The 22,113-nt window shown below is 45.4% G+C and overlaps 2 protein-coding genes across 4 annotated transcripts in view; one reads left to right on the forward strand and one right to left on the reverse strand.

Annotated features, from left to right (window-relative positions):
• On the forward strand, positions 1–7,605 carry foxh1 (forkhead box H1). 2 transcript variants are annotated; one of them, XM_023823657.2, is made up of 4 exons: positions 1–86; positions 2,964–3,561; positions 4,892–4,996; positions 5,190–7,605. In XM_023823657.2, exons 2-4 carry the CDS (start codon positions 3,067–3,069, stop codon positions 6,057–6,059), a joined length of 1,470 nt encoding a protein of 489 aa, XP_023679425.2. In that variant the 5' UTR covers positions 1–86; positions 2,964–3,066; the 3' UTR covers positions 6,060–7,605. The 2 variants fall into 2 exon arrangements, with proteins under 2 accessions (XP_023679425.2, XP_023679424.2); XM_023823656.2 differs by lacking the exon at positions 1–86 and adding an exon at positions 581–684.
• The window catches only part of oplah (5-oxoprolinase, ATP-hydrolysing), a 20,722-nt gene continuing 6,214 nt past the window's right edge, over positions 7,606–22,113 (reverse strand). For both annotated transcript variants that reach the window (XM_023823658.2, XM_023823659.2), the window contains exons 8-27: positions 20,605–20,743; positions 20,408–20,475; positions 19,972–20,288; positions 19,646–19,758; positions 19,048–19,218; positions 18,661–18,798; positions 18,091–18,229; positions 17,837–17,949; positions 17,473–17,624; positions 17,131–17,291; positions 16,252–16,353; positions 15,964–16,138; positions 15,689–15,873; positions 15,404–15,550; positions 10,786–10,920; positions 10,499–10,648; positions 10,042–10,199; positions 9,802–9,962; positions 9,391–9,488; positions 7,606–7,813 (exon numbers count right to left, since the gene is read on the reverse strand). In XM_023823658.2, the coding sequence (XP_023679426.2) occupies positions 7,649–7,813; positions 9,391–9,488; positions 9,802–9,962; positions 10,042–10,199; positions 10,499–10,648; positions 10,786–10,920; positions 15,404–15,550; positions 15,689–15,873; positions 15,964–16,138; positions 16,252–16,353; positions 17,131–17,291; positions 17,473–17,624; positions 17,837–17,949; positions 18,091–18,229; positions 18,661–18,798; positions 19,048–19,218; positions 19,646–19,758; positions 19,972–20,288; positions 20,408–20,475; positions 20,605–20,743 (2,987 nt within the window). In that variant the 3' untranslated portion in view covers positions 7,606–7,648. The remainder of the gene's footprint in view (positions 7,814–9,390; positions 9,489–9,801; positions 9,963–10,041; positions 10,200–10,498; positions 10,649–10,785; positions 10,921–15,403; positions 15,551–15,688; positions 15,874–15,963; positions 16,139–16,251; positions 16,354–17,130; positions 17,292–17,472; positions 17,625–17,836; positions 17,950–18,090; positions 18,230–18,660; positions 18,799–19,047; positions 19,219–19,645; positions 19,759–19,971; positions 20,289–20,407; positions 20,476–20,604; positions 20,744–22,113) is intronic.

Below are 22,113 nucleotides of genomic sequence, written 5' to 3' on the forward strand. Positions count from 1 at the left end.
TCTAGGAATTTCAAAGGCCTAGAAGCATAAAGAGCCAAACTCTTAACTTGCATCCATATTCCAATACCGTGTGAGATGTTACTGAGGTAGGCTACTATTATTTTACTCTCAGGTATGCATAAATGTACTTTGTTTCAGCTCACATCATTTTTCAGCATAGTGATTTCGGTAAATGTCACCATCAGCATCTCTTGCAACAGGTCATACCGTGTCTGATGGCAAAGGACGAAATGAGTGAGGAAATCGCCCATAAATGCTTTTACATGCAAATCGTCAGTCGTTAACTTATTCATGTAAACTGAAAACTTAACTTCGTGTTATTACACACATGCTGTAGCCTGCGAGCGTAGTAAACAAAACTGAAAACCTTGTCTATGGTCTACTTAATTGACAGTGACTATAAAATATTTTTATGTCGTCTGTAGTAGGCCTATCCAGTTTTTTTGTGACACGAGTGTTACACGATTTAGATGAACCATGGATTTAAAGCCAATCAGAAGCTTACATCTGGGCCACGACGACGTGATTAGAAGTGAGATTCAGGTGGGGAGGTCAATGAAGCATTTAGACATTTTTGCCCCCCAACCCCCCCCGGGATTTTTTTTCTCGTTGCTCCTTAAACAAGTCGTAGTTTTGTTATTTTTTGTGTGCTGTATGAGGCGTCGTGCAACACTTTTTTAAACGGTAAGACCTGTCAAGCAAAATTATCCCGGTGTTCTTGCAGTAATTCACCGCCCGTCGCGATAATGGGGTGATTAAAACTTGCCACCCGTTTTTTTTTTTTTATAAAAACTTAATATTCGTTATTTTTTTTAAAAATACGGATGCCTGATTAGCCTACGTAGGCCTATGTGTTTCTTACACAGTTAATTTCAGTATTAATCGTCCATCTTTAATAATGACCCCGATACGTCCTTAAAAGAAAGAAAAGTCCTCGGTAACCCGTCTTCATAAATATCTAATCAGTAAACCTGGTATTCGCCTTTTCTGATGATGGCAGAGTGTCGCCGGTATTTTATGCGTTCTGCCTATGGGGCAGGGAAGGTGGGGGTGGAGGTTTTCGGTCGCATTTTTCTGGCTTCTACTTGCGTATAACCAGGCCGGTCCTGTCCGCCCCTTATGTAATCAGGCACTCGTATTTAGTGTTATAAATACGATTACGCATTTGCTTGCATTTGTCATTCCTTCGTTGGTCTCTCTACATTTGGTATTTACAAGTAAAAGAGTGCAGCTCCTGAACAAACAATCTTGATATTAATGTCTTCCTATATCCAGGCTCTTCTGATTTTCTTCAGTTTATCCTAAGTTAATGAGGTTTTTTAGCCTAGGCCTACTACCTGTGCGTGCCGTCGCGCCCTTTTACGCTGGTAGGTCCAAATTACGCACAGGTCTGCACGTCTTTGGTTCATTTTATTCACGAATCATACATGTTTCTGTCTAGTCCTGTGGAGGTGAGGAACTCGTCTATTGTTTCTTGATGTTCAGGTATGCTAGGTGCATAATATGTGGGAACTGTCAGTGTTTGCCACTAAACGGCCGACGAGCAAGACAATCAAGCGACCTACAGGGTGTTGAATCGGCTATTGTATTACGCCGCATGTAAAACAACACCCCGTGACGAGGCATCGACAGCTTCCACGGAGAACCTCCTTAATCCATATTGTTTTCCCTGTCTTGCTGGGAAGTATGGGCACATGCATTAACACTATATTAACTGACACAAAGAGGTCTGCACCCGTCGCCCCGAAACTTTCTCACCCGCCCCTGGATGACGGTGCACTTCGGCCTTTCGACGAAAGCTCCCTCTTAAAACAAAACCGATCCGACGGGTAGCCTATTAATTCATAACTCAGGTAGAAGTCGGTTTCGGTACCGGTTCGGTAGTTAATGACCAAACACTCCCAAACCAAACATTCATTTTTAAAGTGGGCTTATTGGTAATTTTTTTTAATCACTTGCTTTGACAATGAAAAATCTGAAACCTTCGCGTTTTTGTTATTACGTGACAAGGGAAACTAATTGAAATACATAAACTACATTACGATTTTATCGTCCATCAAATGACTCGTATTTTATATTATAATTCGTCACTGACAAAATACGGAAGCTGTATGCTATCGATTACCATTAACTGTAAATTAATAATTGATGTTTAGTCATTTAATGACCTACGCATATTTCTAAATTACTGTCTTTGTTTACCACTCGCTTTAAACGCGCCACATTACAATTATCGCTCCAGTGTTACTTGTAGCTCTACCTGCAGCCAAAACCTAAATGTATCCCGTTTTGTTTTGGGACCTTTGTATATTACTGTAGTTTATTCTCTGCGCAATGTATATTGCTGGCCAAAACGTTGTTGATTGAATGTAAAATCACTCCCCATTTTATTTGTCACTATATTTCCCCCCAAGCTGTTAAATAAAACGAGGTAGGAGGTAACCCCCACCCATTTTTGCATTCTTTGAGGAATACCCCCCACCCCCAACCCAAACTGGTATCTCTTGGCGTCTTAAACCAGTGTGATGCTGGAAGATCACAACACTTATCTGTGGTTACTGTAAGCAAACTCAACAATGCGAGGGGTGGCGGGCGATTCTGTATCTCGCCACAACCCCCTCGTCCCCCCCGACCCCTTTGGAAATGGAATGAGGGTGGGAAGGCGTATATAACTTTAAAATTTAACCAATTCAGTTAACTAAACATAACGTAATGCATATAGGCCTGTATTGCATCTTTCCTTGCACTGTTGCGTTGCTGGAAAACGAAACGCAAACGCTCTTAAAACCTTTCTGTTTTATATCTATCAGTGATCTATTTAAAGATTTACAGTCTCTGTCACGCAGAAACGTCCCTGGACCCCTGGTGCGATCAGTCAATCTGCCCTTAGATAGCGCTACATTCTCTTCTCGATTACTCTGCGGGATTTACATGAAACTGTTAATTGTTTGTTCTTCAAATAGAGTCGAGTGGAGCCAGCAGTCTGCCGGCGGTTAAGGACCGACACCCTTCTTCCTCCTCCAGTGTGGGTCCACGGCAGCCCAATTTGCCCCCCTGTTCATCAGCATGACAAAGCACTGGGGGGGTCATAGCATGCTGGCACCACCCGTCACCGCATACCGTCCCACTTGTCTAGAAACGAAAGAGGACCATCACCTTGGTTTTCCTTTAGACAGCAATGCACACTCGAGGTACCCCCAGAACAGCATACTGCTGAGGTCCCCGGCCCCACACTGGAATAACTACCCAAGCACCTGGCCGGCTCAGGAGCCCTCCTGGTCGGAGGATCTGCGTGCTTCTGCAACAGCTATCGGGGTCAAGGTATCCATGGACCCGGCGATGCCCGAGGCCTACGACCGTCACCCGGCCTCGTATTACACTGCTCCTGCGAGTGAAGATGCGCAAGAAAGTCACCGTACCACATGGGACCAAGAGGAAAACGCCAAGAACAGCAGCAGGAAGAAGAACTACCAGCGTTACCCTAAACCACCCTACTCGTACCTGGCAATGATCGCCATGGTTATCCAGAATTCCCCGGAGAAGAAGCTCACCTTATCACAGGTAAGACAATTAAAACAAAATTTACTACTTTGACTTTATAACTGGGTTCACTTTAAACGATTCGTCGTAGGTCGTCGATCATGAATGATGATGAATATTCATCCTTCAACTTTTTTTATGCTAGGATGATGGGTTTGGCCTAGCCTTAATAGGGTTTCAAATTAAATTTAAAACATTGTTTTAAAATAACCGGTGCAAATATAGTGAATCATATCGGGAATTGGATTTATTATTGCTGTAGATGTGACTAGTGTTTGGGGATGGCACCCCTTGTTCGTAGACCCCGCACCTATGCAAACAAACGAGCGGGTGATCACTCACGCGCGACAGTCCCATGTGACCGGCTTCGTAGTGTAAAGTACATTTGAATTGCTCTGTTCTCGCTTCTATACAGTAACTCTGCTAAAACAAATATACTAGTATCCCTTTCAGTAGATCATTAACTTTTCAGCGGACAAATGAATTAGTAGTTATGAGTACGTTATTAACTGATGTATGTCTAACAATCAAACTGGAGCAAGTTTGGTTTATGTAAAGTGGTCATGTTTTGCTCACCTGCCTGCTCAGCCTTTTTAAACCTCTAGTTAAGCTTTTGAGGTCGGTTTTGTGAGTGTTGAGAAGCATTTAAAGAGCTCATGATTCTGAAGCAACTCACTGGAATAAGAACCCATCCTCCTTACAAAAAGGAGGTCCTGTATAAGGACTTCTGGTACCAGGTGACATGACGCAAGGGCAACATGTGAATGAGAACCAGAGGGACATGGCAGGGTCTTTAGGGGCCCCTGCGGACTTGCCAAGAATCTAAACGCGTCAGGTTATCTGAAAGCGGTCTGGCAAATAATTACTGCCAAAGTGGGAGACATTCAGGTGGCAGTGATTGTGAGCATGTGTCAGTTTGGGCATTTAATGCTGTGTTTTTGGACAATGTTGGCATTGGTTTCCTTGTGGATAAGCCAGGTTGTGAGGGGCTGGGTGTGAAGTGATTTGGGCTTCAATGGAATGTGCCGGTAGATAAGGAGAGTCTGTATCCTGTTCTGCTGGGGATGTCAGATAGCAGCAGGTTTTGGAGCAGAGTTTTAATTTTGTGGTCTGCCCCCACTACTACCACCCCTTCCTGAGTGCAGTCTTCTGCTGATGCCTCTTGTCTTGTCTCACTATTCACTTTCCCCAGTCGCGTTGTATTGTGTTAATGAGGAAACTCTTCTGTGCTATAACAGCTTGTAGTAGTGTATGGGATATTTTTTTTTTTTTCACCTGCGTGACTAACTTTGAATGGAATGAGATGTATAATCTGTCCCCTTTTCTCTGTCTCTCTCTGTTCCCCTGGCAGATTCTTAAAGAGATAAGCACACTCTTCCCATTCTTTAAGGGAAACTATAAGGGCTGGAAGGACTCAGTACGACACAATCTCTCTTCATACGACTGCTTCGTAAAGGTGAGCCAGGAAACCCAAAAAATACCTTTCCTGAGTACGTAGGACCAGCAGGGTATTTTGTTCGATCTGGTTATTCCAGTTTTTTTTTTTTTTTTTTTTTTGTGGATCTAATCCCATTTTGCAGGCCTCTTTCAGGCTGATGCAGGTGGGTGGCGACTCGCTCTGACATTTTTCTTCCGACTTGAATTCCCAGGTACTGAAGGACCCTGGGAAACCACAGGGGAAGGGAAACTTCTGGGCAGTGGAGGTGAGCCGGGTTCCCCTGGAGCTGCTGAAGAGGCAGAACACGGCTGTTTCCCGTCAAGACGAGACCATCTTTGCTCAGGACTTGGCCCCATACATCCTACATGGCCATGATCACAAGGAGACTACACCCCCTCTGTCCACTAGGGCGGCGCCACCACCGCTGGAGGAGGTGTATCGACCCAAGCTTGATTCCTCCTTTGCCATTGACTCGCTTCTGCACAGCCTGCGGCCTGCCAGCTTGCCTGGGGAGGGGGATAGGGTTAGGGATAGCTGGAGGGGGCACCCTCAGGCCCCCAGGTACTCTTCATCTGCCCGCAGTGCCTCTGCAAGCTCTGTTAGCCCCGCTTCTTCCTCCTCAGATGATGACTGGAGGGTAGGTTCCCACCTTGGTAAACGCAGACCTGATGGGGATGGTTATGAGGACTGCCGCCCACCCGTGCACAAGTCCTCCAGGAGGGGTTCTGCCCCCCCATGGGAACTTCCAACTTCCTATGCCAAGTACACGCCCCCTAATGCGGTGGCCCCACCCAGCATGCGCTTCAGTGGAGGCCCCTTCTTGCCCCTAGGGGGGCTTCCGTACTACAGCTATCGGGGCCCGCCGGCTGCACCTGGTCACTATGTAGGCCACTCCTACTGGCCCCTCCTCCCCAGTGGGAGTGTCCCCCTGCAGCCCCCACCCCTCTTGATGGACCTGGACCGGCTGCTGCAATCAGTGCCTCCCAATAAGAGTGTGTTTGATGTCCTCAGTCCCACCAGTCCCCCACCTCACCCAACGCAGGGGCAGTATGGCATCCAGACTCGATACCCTCAGTATTAGTCAATGGCCAAAGACCCCCCTCCAAAAAAAAAAAACTCCGCCATCTTCTCATGTGTGTTGTGCCAGGTGTGCTGTGTTGTAAATATCAGTCCCGTGGAAATGATTCTTTGTGACTTTTTGGGGGGCATGCAATTAATCATGCACCGGCTGTCATTTGCACTATTTTTTTTTTTGTTCCTTTTATCTATAAATGCCAATCTTGTGCTGCTTTTGAGAAGTTTTTATAAATGTTGCCTATCAGCTCCACGTGAAAACTTAGCCTTAAAACATCTTTCGGTTCTCTCTGCAAAGAGGTCTGTGTGTGTGTATATATATTTTTTTTAATTTTAGAAGCTAAATTCAAGTGTTTGTTTCATTACAAGAATATTGGAGTGAACAGGGTTTTTAATTGTTTCGAAAGAATTTTTATTTGAAAACAGGGTATCTAAGGAGAGGGCAGTTTCACATCCTTCAACAAACCCGGTGTTGGGGCAGATTCCAGGCTGTTTTTCCTGTTGGGCTGAGTATATGTGTGTTAGGACTGTTATTCATTTTTCTAGCAGTTGTCGACTTAAGTGGTTCTGTTGTCTGACCTCTGGCATTTCTGCAAAAGCAGTGCACAATCTGGATTATGTATGTGCTTACAGACGGTGGGTCAGGTCTGTAAGCACAGAAGAAAAACATAATAAATTCAGTGACCCAGGTGTGTAAATTCATTGTTTTCAAGGCTGATAGTTATGGATTGAACAGCTAACAGGCACTTGGTATAATGCTGTTGACTGTGGAAAGGCCAAGACAGTGGTGAATGGCAAATCATCTGGTCCATAATGTTCAGGCAAAGGTGATATTTTGTGTTACTTTGTCCTGGACACACCCTTCGTTCTCCTGCAGTGGGAAAACTCTGCATTGGTAATTGCATGAGACTGAACCATAGACTAGGTGAAGGGGTGTCCTGGGTCTTCCAAATGTTCACCCATGAAATTTAGTAGTTAAATATGCCTTTTATGTATATGCCAGATATGCTAAATGTGATTGACAAATAAGGTCCTGCTATGATCTCTCAACATAGAATACTCTGTCTTAACAGTGAATGAAGCCTGATAAATGTGATGCTGCCTCTTTTGTTATTGGTGTAAGGGCCTTTACCCTCACTGCCTAGATGGGGGGAGTTTTACATTTGTTTCCTGCTGATTCCTCTCACTCAGCTGACAGCTTGACGTTCTGCATATTCTCCCCCTCTCTCCGTGGGGGTCCAAAACATGTGCCCCTCCCCCGCTGGGTTCTTATCTTGCTGAACGCTCTGCTGCCCCAAGGAATTCTGCCCACTGCCTTTGATGAACGTGAGGAGCACATTTCTGTGGCATGAGAAAGGCCAAAACTGATTGGCCACAAGGGGGGGGCAGCGAGAGAGTACCGTAATGGGAGTCTCATCCCTAACACAAGCACACCTAAACCAAAAAATGCCCCCCTTATCTCTCTATGGTTTGAAATCTGCCTTGATTAAAACGACTTTGCCCTTTCCCAACAAAGAATCTGTATTTTTGATAAATAAACTCATACAAAAGCATTTTGATTCTGGTTGGATTATTTTATTGCACCCATTGGGTGTCTCACACACTCTCCTGTGCTCTTCGGTAATCAAACACACTTCCTCTCTCCCAGAAGGTCTCTCTGAGGCGTATGCTCTTGGCTGGGGGGTCCCCACTCCCGTGTTCGTGGTCCCCCTCCTCCTTCCCATAACCCCCTCCGCCAGGGGTGTACAGGCAGAACATGTCCTGTGGTTGCAGGGACAACATACACGCAGGGTGGGAGTCAGACACACAGGAAGTGATCACAATTGGAACTCTGATAGCTGCTGATCCACAGGATAATACTAGGGATATAAAGGGGGGGGAGAGGGACAGACACCAGAGTGCTGATTGGCCCCCAGAGTGGCCCCTCCCCTGTCACTCACCAATTCAGAATATATCATGGGCTAATAAGGTTGGGCTCTTATTGAATTATGGCCTCTGTTGTACCTCCACCCTAACAATAAATTGTATAATCTCCCCAGGTGTGCCCTCCAGGGTTGACACTCAAATACCATAAGGGTCGGGGTCAGGGTGGAATCTATGCCAATCAATGCACGATGATTACACATATACAAGCGCGCAAGTTGTTTGACAAAATCCAAAAAAATGGGTCCATCAAAACAAACTATCCAAGCAGCACACTGCTCTACCCAGTACCCTGACCTTACTACCCCCAGTTCGTCTTTACTGACCTCTACTTACTGTACTCAGCTGCTTCTACGTCTATGGACGTTCTTCCACCACACCAGGTACCGAACCTTTGGTATTTTGAGAAAGTACTGAAAGCACGGTACTTCAAGGTGTTGGTTTTCCACTGGTCTATAAACTGGCACCGAATTACATCACAAAGTGAGGTAGGGTATTTTCTACTGAATTTGAAAAATGGCTGTAATATATTATAGGGCTGCATGATGTGCAATATGAATACCAACATCGCATGTTATGCACATCCAATTCTTACGTCGCTAGTCAGCTACATTAAAATAAGGCTTTTTCTTTATTCTGTAAATTCTGTACCGACATTATAGTGCAGGGGGTTAAAGTTTCACTAAAATATTTTTACTCTGTTATTCTGTCATAGGAAAGACTTAGTAAGCTTTGCAATTTTAATTATTTATTGTACAGATTCTTATATATTTAAAAATCAGTTAAAAATGTACCTCTGCTGATTTGCATAAATCACTCAGACGGGTTTATGAGAAATTTATGAACTCCTTTTTTGTTTTATTAATACTATTACTCCGTTTATCATTTGTATTTGTATTGTATTTTTTTTTTCTTTCTTTTTTTTTCCACTTTCATCATCATGCATCTTATTGCCTCTGTACTTTAAGTAATTTATTATGTTCATAGTTTATTGTGTGTCTGTGTGTCTAATGTTAGTACTGTTATTTGTGTGCGTTGCTCCTCTATGCCTTTTAAATTGCCCCTCGGGGACAAATAAAGTTTTTTGAAATTGAAATTGAAATTGTGTGTCAACGGCAGACTATTTGCATAACCAATTGAGAAGAAAGCATTTCAAGTCCCACCCCGAAGTACCAAAGAAGTACCCCAGCTGGTTTGACATTTTCGGTACTGGAACTTGACTGGAAGTAAATGGAAAAGCGAAAGTACCAAAAGTGCCGTACTTGGTGCAGTGGAAAAGCGCCCCATCATACTCAGTGTCTGTACTGCACCCATCTATACTGGATTTATCATACTCTGGATGACCAGTGTAGCTGCTGCTCTCAGTGTGTGACACTGAATGGGGACACATGGGACAGAGAGCCGGGTCACCATACCCCTGGCTCCAGGCTCACAGTGGTCTTTGCCCCAAGGTTTAGGACCCTTCCATCAGCCCTGTGGAGCAGATTGATTCCTGGGGCTCCATCCTGTCCACCTGGATCAACACCATATGACATGCCAGTTAAGGACGTTGACCCATAACCCAAGACGGTGCTGTACAAGCAAGGAAAGTTTTTGTCAGCATATATGGATTTAAATGTTAAAGAGGCGAGACAGTGAACAAACAGGAATGCAAATGACTGAGGACAAAGGGACCTGTCAATAATGATATTGCGTCCAATAATATGACAGGGTGAAAGGTCAGTAGGCAGAGCCAGGTTAATGTGCAGCCCATAGGGATCAGTCAATAACAACATTATATCCAATGATACGACAGGGTGAAAGGTCAGTGGGCAGGGCCAGGGTACCATGCAGCCCGTAGGGTCGTGTAGCACGTCTCTCTGTCAGCACCGACAGCACGACTCTGTCCCGGAAGAGCAGCTTGCGCACCACGCCGTCTCCCCCGTGGTAACACCCGCAGCCCCCGGAACCAGCCCGCAGTGAAAACTGCTCTAGGACCACCGGATACCTGACAGAGGAGACGGGCCTTGAGATCAGAAGTTCAGGCAGTGCTGAAGGAACCCCCAGAGCGTGACCTCCTTACCCACCTCTTTTCTAGGATCTCGGGGTCGGTGATGCGTGTGTTGGTCATGTGACTATGGACACCACTTCGGCCGTGCCAGCCTGGGCCAGCCCCTGCCCCTCCAGCCACCGTCTCGTAGTAACCTCCCTTCTCATTGCCAAACGAAATATTGTTCATGCAGCCCTGCAGAGGGAGACACATCACATGTATGTGCAATTAACCAAGACAATGTTTTCTATAGTGTTAGCTTGGCCAGGGGGTTGGGTAGCCAGTCTACTGGCATTCTTTCTTTCCCTTTTCCCCTGTTTCATGCACCATTTTGTATAAATGACTAGTAATGGGCTGCCACACACTCTCATCAAGTACCTTGACGAGACTCTGTTGTGAAAGGCGCTATATAAAAATGAATTGGACAGTAACGATGATTTCGGCCGATTAAAGTATTGACACTCAAGGACGTTTTCCTTTTCTCGCCGTGGCACCTGTGAAGCAGCACACGTCTCAAAGGCACGGAAGATGACATCCACCACTCTCTGCGAAGTCAACACATTGCCGCCCACCACCGCTGCATTCTGGGAAGGCTGGAGGATGGAGCCGGGAGGAATGATAACCTGGATGGGGGTGAGGCAGCCCTGCGGCACAGTGACAGAAAAGTACATCACACACCCAATTTCACAATGAACCTAAACACTCGCCACCAAACTGCCACTGTTACATCACAAGAAGTTTTTTGGATCACCCCCCACCAGGCGCCCCCTGCTGGACACACCTGGTTGAGCGGGATGTCCTGTCCCACCATGCAGCGGAGGCAGTAGATGAGTGCAGACAAGGTGATGGCACGGGGGGCGTTGCAGTTCCCCCACACCTCTGTGCCCGTGCCAGTGAAATCAAACACAGCGCTGCCCTGCGGGGGAGGGGAGGGGTTGGCGGGGTTGTGAGCCGGCTCCCCCCAGTGATACTTACTCTCACTCCCACCCAGGCGGCTCTGCTGTTTGTGTGGTTACAGTCTACTGTAGTGGACCCGCACACGCAATTTAGCTGGATAAAAAACATCTTACAAGTGACTAACTAGATCAGTGTTTCCCAGCCCAATCCTTGGGTTTACCAAAGTGCTGTACAAAATTTCCAAATAGAAAGTAAAACAAAAACAAAGACAAAACCTCACAATATTAGTTTCAGACCAAACCACAGGAGCGAAAGAGGAGAGATAAAAAAAATAAACAATTAACATTTTTGTTAATCTGGAGTGAAAGTCAGTCTGTACAAATAGGTTTTCAGATGAGATTTAAAAACAGTAATTTAAGTGCTAAGCGGGAGGTTGTTCCAAAGATGGTGCATGTACTGAAAAGTCACAGTCAGCCTTCAGCTTTACTCGAGTTTCCACAAATTCAATGGAAGACCTCAGTTGCCTAGGAACAGTGTGGTGATGGAGCAAATCAGTGACATAAGGAGCGACCAGTCCATTTAATGCTTTAAAAACAATTAACATTTAAAATTGCTCCTGTATTGTAGCGATGCCCGGAGTGGTGAAATATAGTCCCTCTTTTTCATACTAGTCAGCTAGTAGTCTTGCAGCAGCATTTTGGACAAATTGTAGGCAAAAAAATCTAAACAGAAAATAAATATGATAGAAAGTATTTGACTGAATTGATGTGCTTTTTTAAATATAAGATCACTGTCAAAAATGACTCCAAGTGGTGTGATGTTCTGCAAAGGAGCAGTGATGACCCAGCCCCCGAGAAACTGAATCAATGTGATTTGGTGGTCCGATCTTATTTTCATTTTGGTGAAGAAAAATTTGAGCCATCCAGACCTTTGTATCATCCAGACATGCAAATAAGTTAATCTGGGAACAGGGTCATGGTGTTTCAAGGGTAGGTAAATCTGAGTATCATCGGCATAGCAATGGAAAGATATACTGTGACTGTGAAATGTGTTATCAATGGAGAACAAGGCAGGACCCAAAACTGGGCCCTTGGAAATTCCAGATGTGGTGAGAGGGGTAGAAGCATGAGAATGTCCACTATTTACCAAGAATGTTCGCTGGTTAATGTAAGAGGTAAACCAGTGTAACTCTGTACCCCGGAGGCCAATGCTAACTATCCACTTGACTGGAATACATAAGAACATAAGAACATAAGAAATTTACAAACGAGAGGAGGCCATTCGGCCCATCAAGCTCGTTTGGGGAGAACTTAGCTAATATCTCAGAGTTGTTAAAATCTTATCTAGCTCTGATTTAAAGGAACCCATGGTTTTAGCTTCCACTACAATAGCAGGAAGACTATTCCATACTCTGACTACACGCTGTGTAAAGAAGTGCTTCCTCAAATTTGTTTTAAAATGTTCTCCCGCTAATTTCCACTTATGGCCACGAGTTCTAGTATTTAGACTAATATTGAAATAGTCATTTGGCTGAACAGCATCCAGACCCGTTAGAATCTTATAGACCTGAATCATATCCCCCCTTAGTCTCCTTTGCTCAAGGCTGAACAGATTCAGTTCCGCTAACCTCTCCTCGTAAGACATTCCTCTAAGACCAGGAATCATTCTCGTAGTTCTTCGTTGCACCTTTTCTAAGGCAGCAATGTCCTTCTTGAGGTATGGTGACCAAACCTGCACACAGTATTCTAGGTGGGGTCTTACCAAGGAATTATATAAGTGTAACATCACCTCCCTTGACTTAAACTCCACACATCTAGAGATATAACCCAACATTCTGTTCGCCTTTTTTATTGCTTCCCCACATTGGCGAGAGTGGGACATGGAAGCATCAACATACATACCGAGATCTTTCTCGTAATCAGCTACCTTTATTTCAGTGGAACCCATAAAATATCTGTACTGTATATTTCTGCTCCCTGCATGGATTACCTTACATTTATCTGTGTTAAATTTCATCTGCCAAGTATCAGCCCATTCGCTAATTAAATCCAGATCCCGTTGAAGCCTCTCTGCTGCTAGATTAGTATCTGCTACCCCGCCCACCTTGGTGTCGTCTGCAAATTTAACCAGTTTACTGTATGTATTCGTGTCAATATCATTAATGTAAATTAGGAACAATAGTGGTCCTAAAATTGAACCCTGCGGTACCCCACTATAAACGGAGGCCCACTGTGACATAGTGCCTCTAATAACTACTCGCTGCTTCCTATCAGTTAGCCAGTTTTTGATCCAAGCTGCCACAGTTCCTAAAATTCCTGCAGCTTTAAGCTTTAACAAGAGCCGTTTGTGGGGGACAACATCAAAGGCTTTCTGGAAATCTAAGTAAATCACATCATAGGCCTTTTTGTGATCAATTTCACTTGTAGCTTCCTCAAAGAACTCAAGCAGATTCGTTAAGCAGGATCTACCTCTCCTAAATCCATGTTGGCTATCCTTTATAATGTTATTTGCATCTAGGTAATCTACCATTTTCACTTGAATTATAGCTTCCATTATTTTTCCAGTAATGCTAGTTAAACTGATTGGCCTATAGTTTGCTGGATTACTTCTATCCCCTTTTTTGAATATGGGTGTTATATTAGCATGCTTCCAATCTGATGGTACCACACCCGCAGATAACGATTTCTGGAATATTAAAGTCAAAGGTTGGCTAATAATATCCCTCATCTCTTTCAAGACTAAAGGTAAGATGCCATCAGGCCCCTGCGATTTATTTATTTTGAGTTTAGCTAGGCTTAGTATCACATCAACCTCAGTTATACATATATTGGTCATAGACGATGCTGTATTCGTATTAATTGGTGGTAAATTACTTGTGTTCTCTATTGTGAACACCCTTGAAAAATAATCATTAAACTCGTTTACCATATCAATTTCGTTATCAATTATAAGGCCCTTACTATCCTGCAAATTAGTGATTTCAGCTTTTAGTGCTCTCTTAGAGTTAAAATATTGGAAGAAACCTTTACTGTCATGCTTAGCCTCCAATGCAATTTTTCTTTCTACATCCCTCTTTGATAGCCTAATGTCATTTTTTAACTCTGCCTGTAGACTTAGATACTCCTGCTTGATTTTGAAATCATTAGTTATTTTCCAGTTGTGGAACAGAGCCCTTTTCCTCCTGACTTTATTCTTAATTTCCTTAGTAAACCACCTTGGTTGTCGTTTCCTAGATTTAGTTTTGCTGGAAACAGGTATGAAGTCCTCTTGCACTTGCAACAATGTGCTTTTGAAAAATTCCCATGCCTCTTCAACTGTTTTGCTATTTAACTCTGTCCAGTTTACAGTTTCTAATTTCCATCTCATACCATTAAAGTTAGCCTTCCTAACATTGTATACTTTTAATTTAGACTTTGCTCTTCGGACACTAAAATTAACCTCGAATTTAACCATGTTATGATCACTACCGTACAATGGGTCTAAAACCTCTAATTTTCCAATCCTATCCTGGTTATTACAAAAAACGAGATCAAGAAGGGCTTCTCCCCTGGTAGGAGTATTAACAAACTGAGTAAAAAAACAATCCTGTACTAATTCCACCATCTCAAGTTCATTTACAGAAGAGCCAGAGACTGTGTCCCACTGTATCCCAGGTAAATTAAAATCACCCATAACCACCACATCATTTTTATTACTCATAATCCTGATATCATCATATAATATTCTGCTTTCCTCTACAGCTACATTAGGTGCCCTATAACAAACCCCGACAATTAGGCCATTTGAATCTTTAGCATCAAGTTTGATCCATACAGCTTCTGAATTTTTATTTTTATCAGTGAGTTCCCTTGCCTGCAAGTTTTCTTTTACGTATACTGCAACACCACCTCCCTTCTTGCCTATCCGGTTTCTACGGAACAACGTATAACCATCCATATTATATTCATCACCATCATTGTCACTCATCCATGTTTCAGTTATTCCTATAATTATTATATTATGGTCAATTGTATCAAAAATGGCACTCAAGTCCAGCAGAACTGAAATTGTAGTCCCCAGCATCGACAATAAGCAGAAGGTCATTTAGTATCTTTAATAATTCAGACTGTAGTATGGAATGTTAATCAAGAAGACCTAATACCTGGTATGGGTGTGTTGGGAGCTGGGAGAGAGCAAAAATGTGGACTGCTAATGGTCTCCAAGTAGAGGGTTGGGAAACAGGGAGCTAGACATGAGATATGAAGCTGCTGGAATTTAACATGCAATTGGTGGGTCATCAGTGCAGATATGGTCACCCGCAGTTTTAGCCTTCCACCCATTAAATTAACCCATGCTTTGCTAACTTGGGCTAATTATGGCCAAATCAAAAGGCAACATGGATCCTATTGAAGCCCACAGACTCTTAGTCTCCTGCTCCTTGTCCCTGTCTCTCCTGTAGCATTTATCAACAATGAATTAACAAGAGACATGAGCCCAGACTTGACCCCGCCCCCAAGACCCACCTCTTCCTCATTGATCCGGATGCGCAGCCTGATTGGTGTTCCATCGTCCATATGATCTTCTGCTTCCACCTCCAAGCAGCCGGTCTGTTGTCGCCGGCGACGGGCAAACTCTTTCAGCATGTCCCGTACGGCCAGTTCTGCGTTGCTCTGAACCCCCACCCCCCCACACACACACATACACTTTGTTCCACCACTGTAACAAGGCAGGTGCACATTTCCAATAAAAATAAAATGGTTTTTCCAAACCCTACTGTTTGCGGTGCTGGCAAAATCAACCATTTGTACCTGTATGTACCCCATGTATGCCTGCACCACCTCCAGCCCGTAGCTGTTAATCAGTTCCAGCACCAGCTGACAGCCTCTCTGATTGGCTGCCACCTGCGCCCGTAGGTCTGACAGGTTGTCATGTAGATTGCGTGTCCCTGAGCACTCTGGGTTCTGGGCTGGCGCCAAGAGAGCAGCAGTAACAGCTGTGGGTGAGAGAGGATGATCAAAGCAGATGTCCACAAATGCCTCCTACAGACAACAAGCCCCGCCCCCCAGCCACAACCACCCCTTACCCTCCTCCTGAAAGATACCACCAGTGACCAGCTTGAAGGAGATGAAAACAGCCCCCTCCTGCTGTAATGAGGTAGAGTGGGGGGGCATGGAGCCAGGAGTGATCCCCCCGATGTCAGCATGGTGCCCCCTGCTGGCCACAAAGAACACGGGCCCCGTTATGCCTTTCCTGAACACCTGCGAGAGAGATGGCACGTCATCAGGGCAGAGGGGCGGGAGGCTGCTGGGGCTCCAGGCCCTTGTAAGCACGGTGATGAGGAGTGGGCCAAGATCCCACACGTGGAACACACCGGGGTGATGACGGTGAGGTCTGGCAGGTGGCTGCCCCCGGCGCATGGGTGGTTGCTTAGCAACACGTCGCCATCCCTCAGATCACTGCCCATCGCCCTAATCTACAGGAGACCAGATATGGATGGAAAAAGGGTAGGAAGGGTGTAGATAGTGCATGGAATTAAATCAGCAAAACTCAATATAGACAGGTATGCTGCAATTTTGGTGTGAGGTAAGTGTGAGTTGAGTATATATGTACATGTGTAGGGCTCTCAGCGTTAGCTCCAGATTCTAGGAGTGTCATATGGCGCTTTACCAGTGCCACCAGGAACCAAGTCGTACCGGACCCGTACTGCGAAGTGATGGTTCTCCATTGCAAAGTATGCAAGCTATACCTGACCCGTACCTGTGCTGACACAGCTTTGTTTGCTAGCAGGGCCGAAAGCGTGACCAGTATAGCACTGGTAGTATAGCACATGGTGATGTACCAATGCATTCCCAGAACTTGAGAATTTCCAACCTCCTACTTAAAAAAGTACTATAGAGCAGCTGAACGGAATGGATTCATAATGCATAATGCAGAGTGCTAATTCCACTAGCGTTTGATACTTGCATACGATGGCGATTCTCACAGACGTTCTAGCAAAAATTGCCACACAGTAAAAACCAAACAAACAAACAAAAAATAAAATAATAAATAATTGCACATAGTATATCATGATGCGCTGAAACCGCACTGGAAGTATTCTGTCTTTGCAATACGGCTCTGGTACGGGTCAGTACCTGTATGTCAGTGGAAAAGCGCAGTCAGTCTCAGAGTGAGAGTCTTGATCCAAAAGCTCTATTCTCAGCCCCCCCCAGTTGGGGTATACAGGTCCCATTCTCAGCGGGACCCCCACCTGGTACTGCACGGTCTCCTGCATGGCTCCCAGGTGGACAGGAATGTGGGGGGCGTTGGACACCAGGCCCCCATCAGGCCCAAACACAGCACAGGAGAAGTCCAGCCGCTCCTTGATGTTGGTGGAGATGGAGGTACGCTGGAGGACACGTCCCATTTGCTCTGTGGGGGTGGAAAACCAGCATCACCCTGTGGCTCTCACACACCTCATAGTGTCGTTTAATTTGCACAACAGGAAGTGCTCCCACCTCTGATAGGAAATTCAATCACCTGTACTGTAAAGTACTGCTTAATCACCCCCCCTGCATTGAGTTTCGGGGCCCCTCCGCCTCTGCACCCTCACCAGCAATGCTCATGAAGCGGTGTGAGAAGATGGACAGCTGCACGGCATTCAGCTCCGTGCCCAGCGCGCACGCAGTGTCTGAGCTCACTGCGATGCGGACGTCACCCTCTGGTGTCAGCTGAGCCACACAGCGGGGCTCCACGAGGATAGTGCTGAGGCAAGCAAGTCGGAGAGAGTTAAGTCACTCTCTGAATGCTTGTATCACACTGGTGGACAGCCTCAGATTTTTAAAGAGCTTGGCGTTTATGAGGCAGTAAAGCGCAACGAGTTTGGAGTCTCTGTCTTGAAGGTCATAGGTTCGAATCCCAAGGCTAGCAGAGTAATCTTAATATCACTGGGCCATTACGTAAAACCCATAACCCACCTGTTCTTCTCAATGATGATGGCTGGGCCTGTGATGCTGTGATCACATGTCATCTCCTCCCACAGGTACACAGCAGTATCCTGGTAACCGTCATCAAAGTAACACTGGGTCACCTAAGAGGGCAAAGGGCAGCCTAGTTTTGGGGAGGTTGTGTGCTTGACAGATCACAGTGCATTCAGACCTAAATGCCTACATTTAAGCATGTTAAAACCTGATATGCTGTGGATTTTAAAGCCAAGCCCCTCTGTCCATACCTCGACGGGTCTGGGTGACCCTTGACCTGCCTTGACCTTGGTTTGGGACTGTATCCCAGACTTCCCAGTGCCTCTAACACGAATGTCATCCACCATGATTGGCCGACCAGGGATGGTGAACCCAAACTCCTTTAGGTACCTGAGTGGAGGATAGTGGATGACGATGAGGAGGAAGAGGAAGGCCATGATCAAAAAATCAATGGGTACTTCTCAACTGATCAAGATGCCAGTGTTTGTAAGCATGCTGATATCTTTGACAAGAATCCTTAATGGTCCTGTCAATTATTCATAAATAAATTTTAAATTATGCCACATTTAGGGCACACAAATACTAATAAATACTAATACAATATTATAAAAACTCATCAGTTATCCAAAATGAGAAACGGTTACCTAAGCTGGTTCTCATAAAACAGAAAGAGGTTTATTTTTACGTGAAGTACAGTTTTAGACAGGATGCCTCCTCCCATAATTATGCAGCAAATCGCCATAAGAATCTAAAATATCTCAAAAGATAAATCAAATGAGATTATAGTTTGGGCCAATTGAAATGCAGCTTGGGGTACACACCTCTCGGCAAAGGCCGCAGCGAAGTCACCGGACCTGCAGGTCTGGGCGTTTCCGGGGTGACCGTTGGCAGTAACCATGAGTGCGCAGTCGGTGCCCTGATAACGTAGGTGGAGGTAGACTTCTGTAGTGATCTGGGCACTGGCAAAAGGAAATGAGTGTGAGTTTTCAGAGAATGGTCTGTAGGGGGCGGTATGTCCACCATATTTAGCCTAGATAAAAATTATGTGGTTTCTGAACACAAAAGTGTACAGGTGATTGTTCCCTGGGTATACTTCTAGGATGATTCTGAACTGTGTGATGTCTGACGACCCAGTAGTACTGGGTCTGGGCGAGTTTGGCCCATGTAGGCTTGAGTTCCATGTACTCCAGGGATGGCAGGAGACCAACCTAGTGAACCCGCGAGCCCTCAGGGCCTCCCGGCACCGCAGGGACAGCTGCTCCACCCGCCGATCCAGTTCTGGAAAGGAGTCCACCCAGTACTGCAGAGAGCAAGGTTCTTGAGTTTCCTCCACCATGTCAGCCAGGGCCAGGCCATAGGCTGAGAGGATGCCGCTGTACCTGTGAAAGACACACACTACACATGCATGCAGGCCATAGGCTGAGAGGATGCCGCTGTACCTGTGAAAGACACACACTACGCATACATACAGGCCATAGGCTGAGAGGATGCCGCTGTACCTGTGAAAGACACACACTACACATGTATACATACAGGCCATAGGCTGAGAGGATGACGCTGTACCTGTGAAAGACACACACTACGCATGCATACAGGCCATAGGCTGAGAGGATGCCGCTGTACCTGTGAAAGACACACACTATGCATGCATACAGGCCATAGGCTGAGAGGATGCAGCTGTATTTGTTGAAAACAAGCATACCCAGCTTGTCAAAATTGTACTTAATAACATTGATAACAGCCGCTTTGACATACCAGTAAATGGCAGACCACCAGTAAAGCACCACCACCTGCCACAGGACTCACTTGTGGATGAAGACTGCCTTCATGCCCAAGGCGCGAGCAATGGCACATGCGTGCTGCCCGCCTGCCCCTCCAAAGCACGCCAGGATGTGCTGGGACGTGTCGTGACCCTTGGCCTGGCAGGGAGTGTGTTGGTGGTTGGAGGGGGTCACAAAAATATAATTTATGATGCAGGATCCAGCAAGAAGAGCTTCCATCCCATTTTAGAACTTTTTGATAAAGAAACTTTTATCAATTCAAAATATTTAAATGCCATGTTGTGTCATATGATGTGTCAACAGTCATACTCTCTATAATAAAATAAATCCCAAGATATGCACTGTACCTACCTGTGTGAGAGCTCTGATTGGACGACACATGGCTTCGTTGGCCACACGGATAAAGCCCATGGCGACGTCCTCCATGCTCATTTCTGATTTCTCGTTCCTAGACGTGATGCTATTCAACTGGCTATTTCCATTTTCAGTGCTTTGTGACTGGCCAGCTGACAGGAAGCAGTTGATCTTGCATGTCAACTCCCTGAAGCCCTTCATCGTCTCTTCAGTGGACAGTGGCTCATTCTCCTGGGGGCCAAATATCTTTGGGAAGTGTGAGGGAAGCAGGCGCCCAAGAGCGAGGTTGGCATCGGTGACTGTAAGGGGGCCTCCTGTGGGACGGGATGGCTAACTTTACTACAGTGAGCAAATGGATGAGAAAAAAGTACAAAAACAGCATCAAGGATGGATAGAGAGTGGATGGAATGAGTTGGAAATGGAGGATTCCTACCCTTTCTGTAGCAGGCAGGTCCAGGGTGAGCACCTGCAGACTCTGGCCCCACCACGAACATCCCTGACCTAAATAAGCACAGAAGACAGAGGGTTCATGACCCTTGTACTTTGACCACGACAACATGCCCCGGGACAGCACTGCGAGATATTAACTATGAAACTGAAAGACATTGGGTGTTTCTCCACGTTCTTCACCTGAAAAAAAGGCGTGACCCGCCCCCGGCCGCCACCGTGTTGATGTCCAGCTGGGGTGCCTGCAGCGTGACACCCGCCGTCGTGGCCTCGAATACGTGCTCATACTGGCCTGCATAACGGCTGACATCCGTGGAGGTGCCTGAGGTCAAAGGTCAGGAAAATGACAGGGCAAAAGCTGTAGGCTGTGAAATGAGCACAGAAACACCTCCTCCTAATTATACAAGTAATAATCTAGAGATTTTCATGCATTATAGTGTCTAGGCTGTATAGAAAACACCTCCTAATTTCTTTCCTAAATTTCATGTTCTCCACCCTCATTATCCACTCCTCCATTCTATATTGTTCCCTCCTTCCCTGTGTACACAAACACCATCTCATGCAGCAGAGAAGGGATGGAGCTGTTTAAATACGCAGATGACATGGCTTTGGTGGCGCATATAACTAACTCTCAGGCTCTGTCTCAGTACCAGCAGGAAGTGAAGGATCTGACCCAAACCTTTGCTGATCACTCACTTGAACTAAACATTTAAAAAACCAAAGAGTTGTGCTGTGGAGGCAGAGATGAAGCATCGCCTATGTTCCAGCCACTCAGCATCCAGGGTCGGATGGTGGAACAGGTACAAGCTTTTAAATATCTGGGAGCAGAAATAGACACCTGCTTGTCCTTCTCTCAGCACACAGAAGCTGTTTATAGAAAAACACAGCAACGCCTCCACCTGCTGAGGAAACTCAGGACTTTCCAGGTCAATAAGGACATCCTGACCTTGGTCTACTGCTCCCTGATTGAGTCATTCCTCACCTTCAACATCTCCTGCTGGTACAACCTTCTCACTATCAAACAAAAAACATGACTATCCTGAATAATAAATCAATCCAGCAAAATAATAGGTGCACTGCAACCCCCTCTGTCTGAATTGTACATCCATTCAGTGACCAGGAAAGCCACCCGGATCACTGAAGACTCCACGCACCCTCTACATCGTTTTCAGTTACTGCCATCAGGTAGACGGTACAAGGTACCTCTGGCCCGGAAAAACATCTACAAGAAATCCTTCATCCCATCTGCAATAGCCATCCTGAACAGCACAAAATGAACTGACAGTTTTCAATTTCCACCTTTTAAACAGTTTGTATGTATGTGTGTCTATGCATGTTTTAGATGTGACTCTGAGCCTGTGAAAAGGAGAATTTCTGTTACCTTTGGAAACAGAATACAGTGGTACCTCAGTTCTTGAACTCATTAGAACTCGAATTTCTTAAAAAAGTCGAACCAACCAGTTCGAAAAAATTTTACCTAGAACTCGATCTGAATCTCAGAAGTCAAACCGTGAATGCCGACCTAAGATAGCTTGTATCCACGGGGAAATGAGTCACGCGGCACATCTCTCAGCGGAAGCAAACGGTAACACTTCAGTCTTAACCTCGCATTCGCTGTGATAGCATCGTGCATGTTTACACTAGCTGAATACATATATTTAGGCAGCAAAAATACATTGACAATGATAGACA

The sequence above is a fragment of the Paramormyrops kingsleyae genome, chromosome 1, assembly GCF_048594095.1.
Source record: "Paramormyrops kingsleyae isolate MSU_618 chromosome 1, PKINGS_0.4, whole genome shotgun sequence".
NCBI lineage: Eukaryota > Metazoa > Chordata > Actinopteri > Osteoglossiformes > Mormyridae > Paramormyrops > Paramormyrops kingsleyae.

What these genes read in the sequence shown, in the direction of transcription:
- foxh1 (XM_023823657.2), top strand. Translation starts at nt 3,067, where the DNA reads ATGACAAAGCACTGGGGGGGTCATAGCATGCTGGCACCACCCGTCACC. An exon ending in AGAAGCTCACCTTATCACAG is followed by an intron (nt 3,562 to 4,891) that starts GTAAGACAATTA and finishes TTCCCCTGGCAG; the next exon opens with ATTCTTAAAGAGATAAGCAC. An exon ending in CATACGACTGCTTCGTAAAG is followed by an intron (nt 4,997 to 5,189) that starts GTGAGCCAGGAA and finishes TTGAATTCCCAG; the next exon opens with GTACTGAAGGACCCTGGGAA.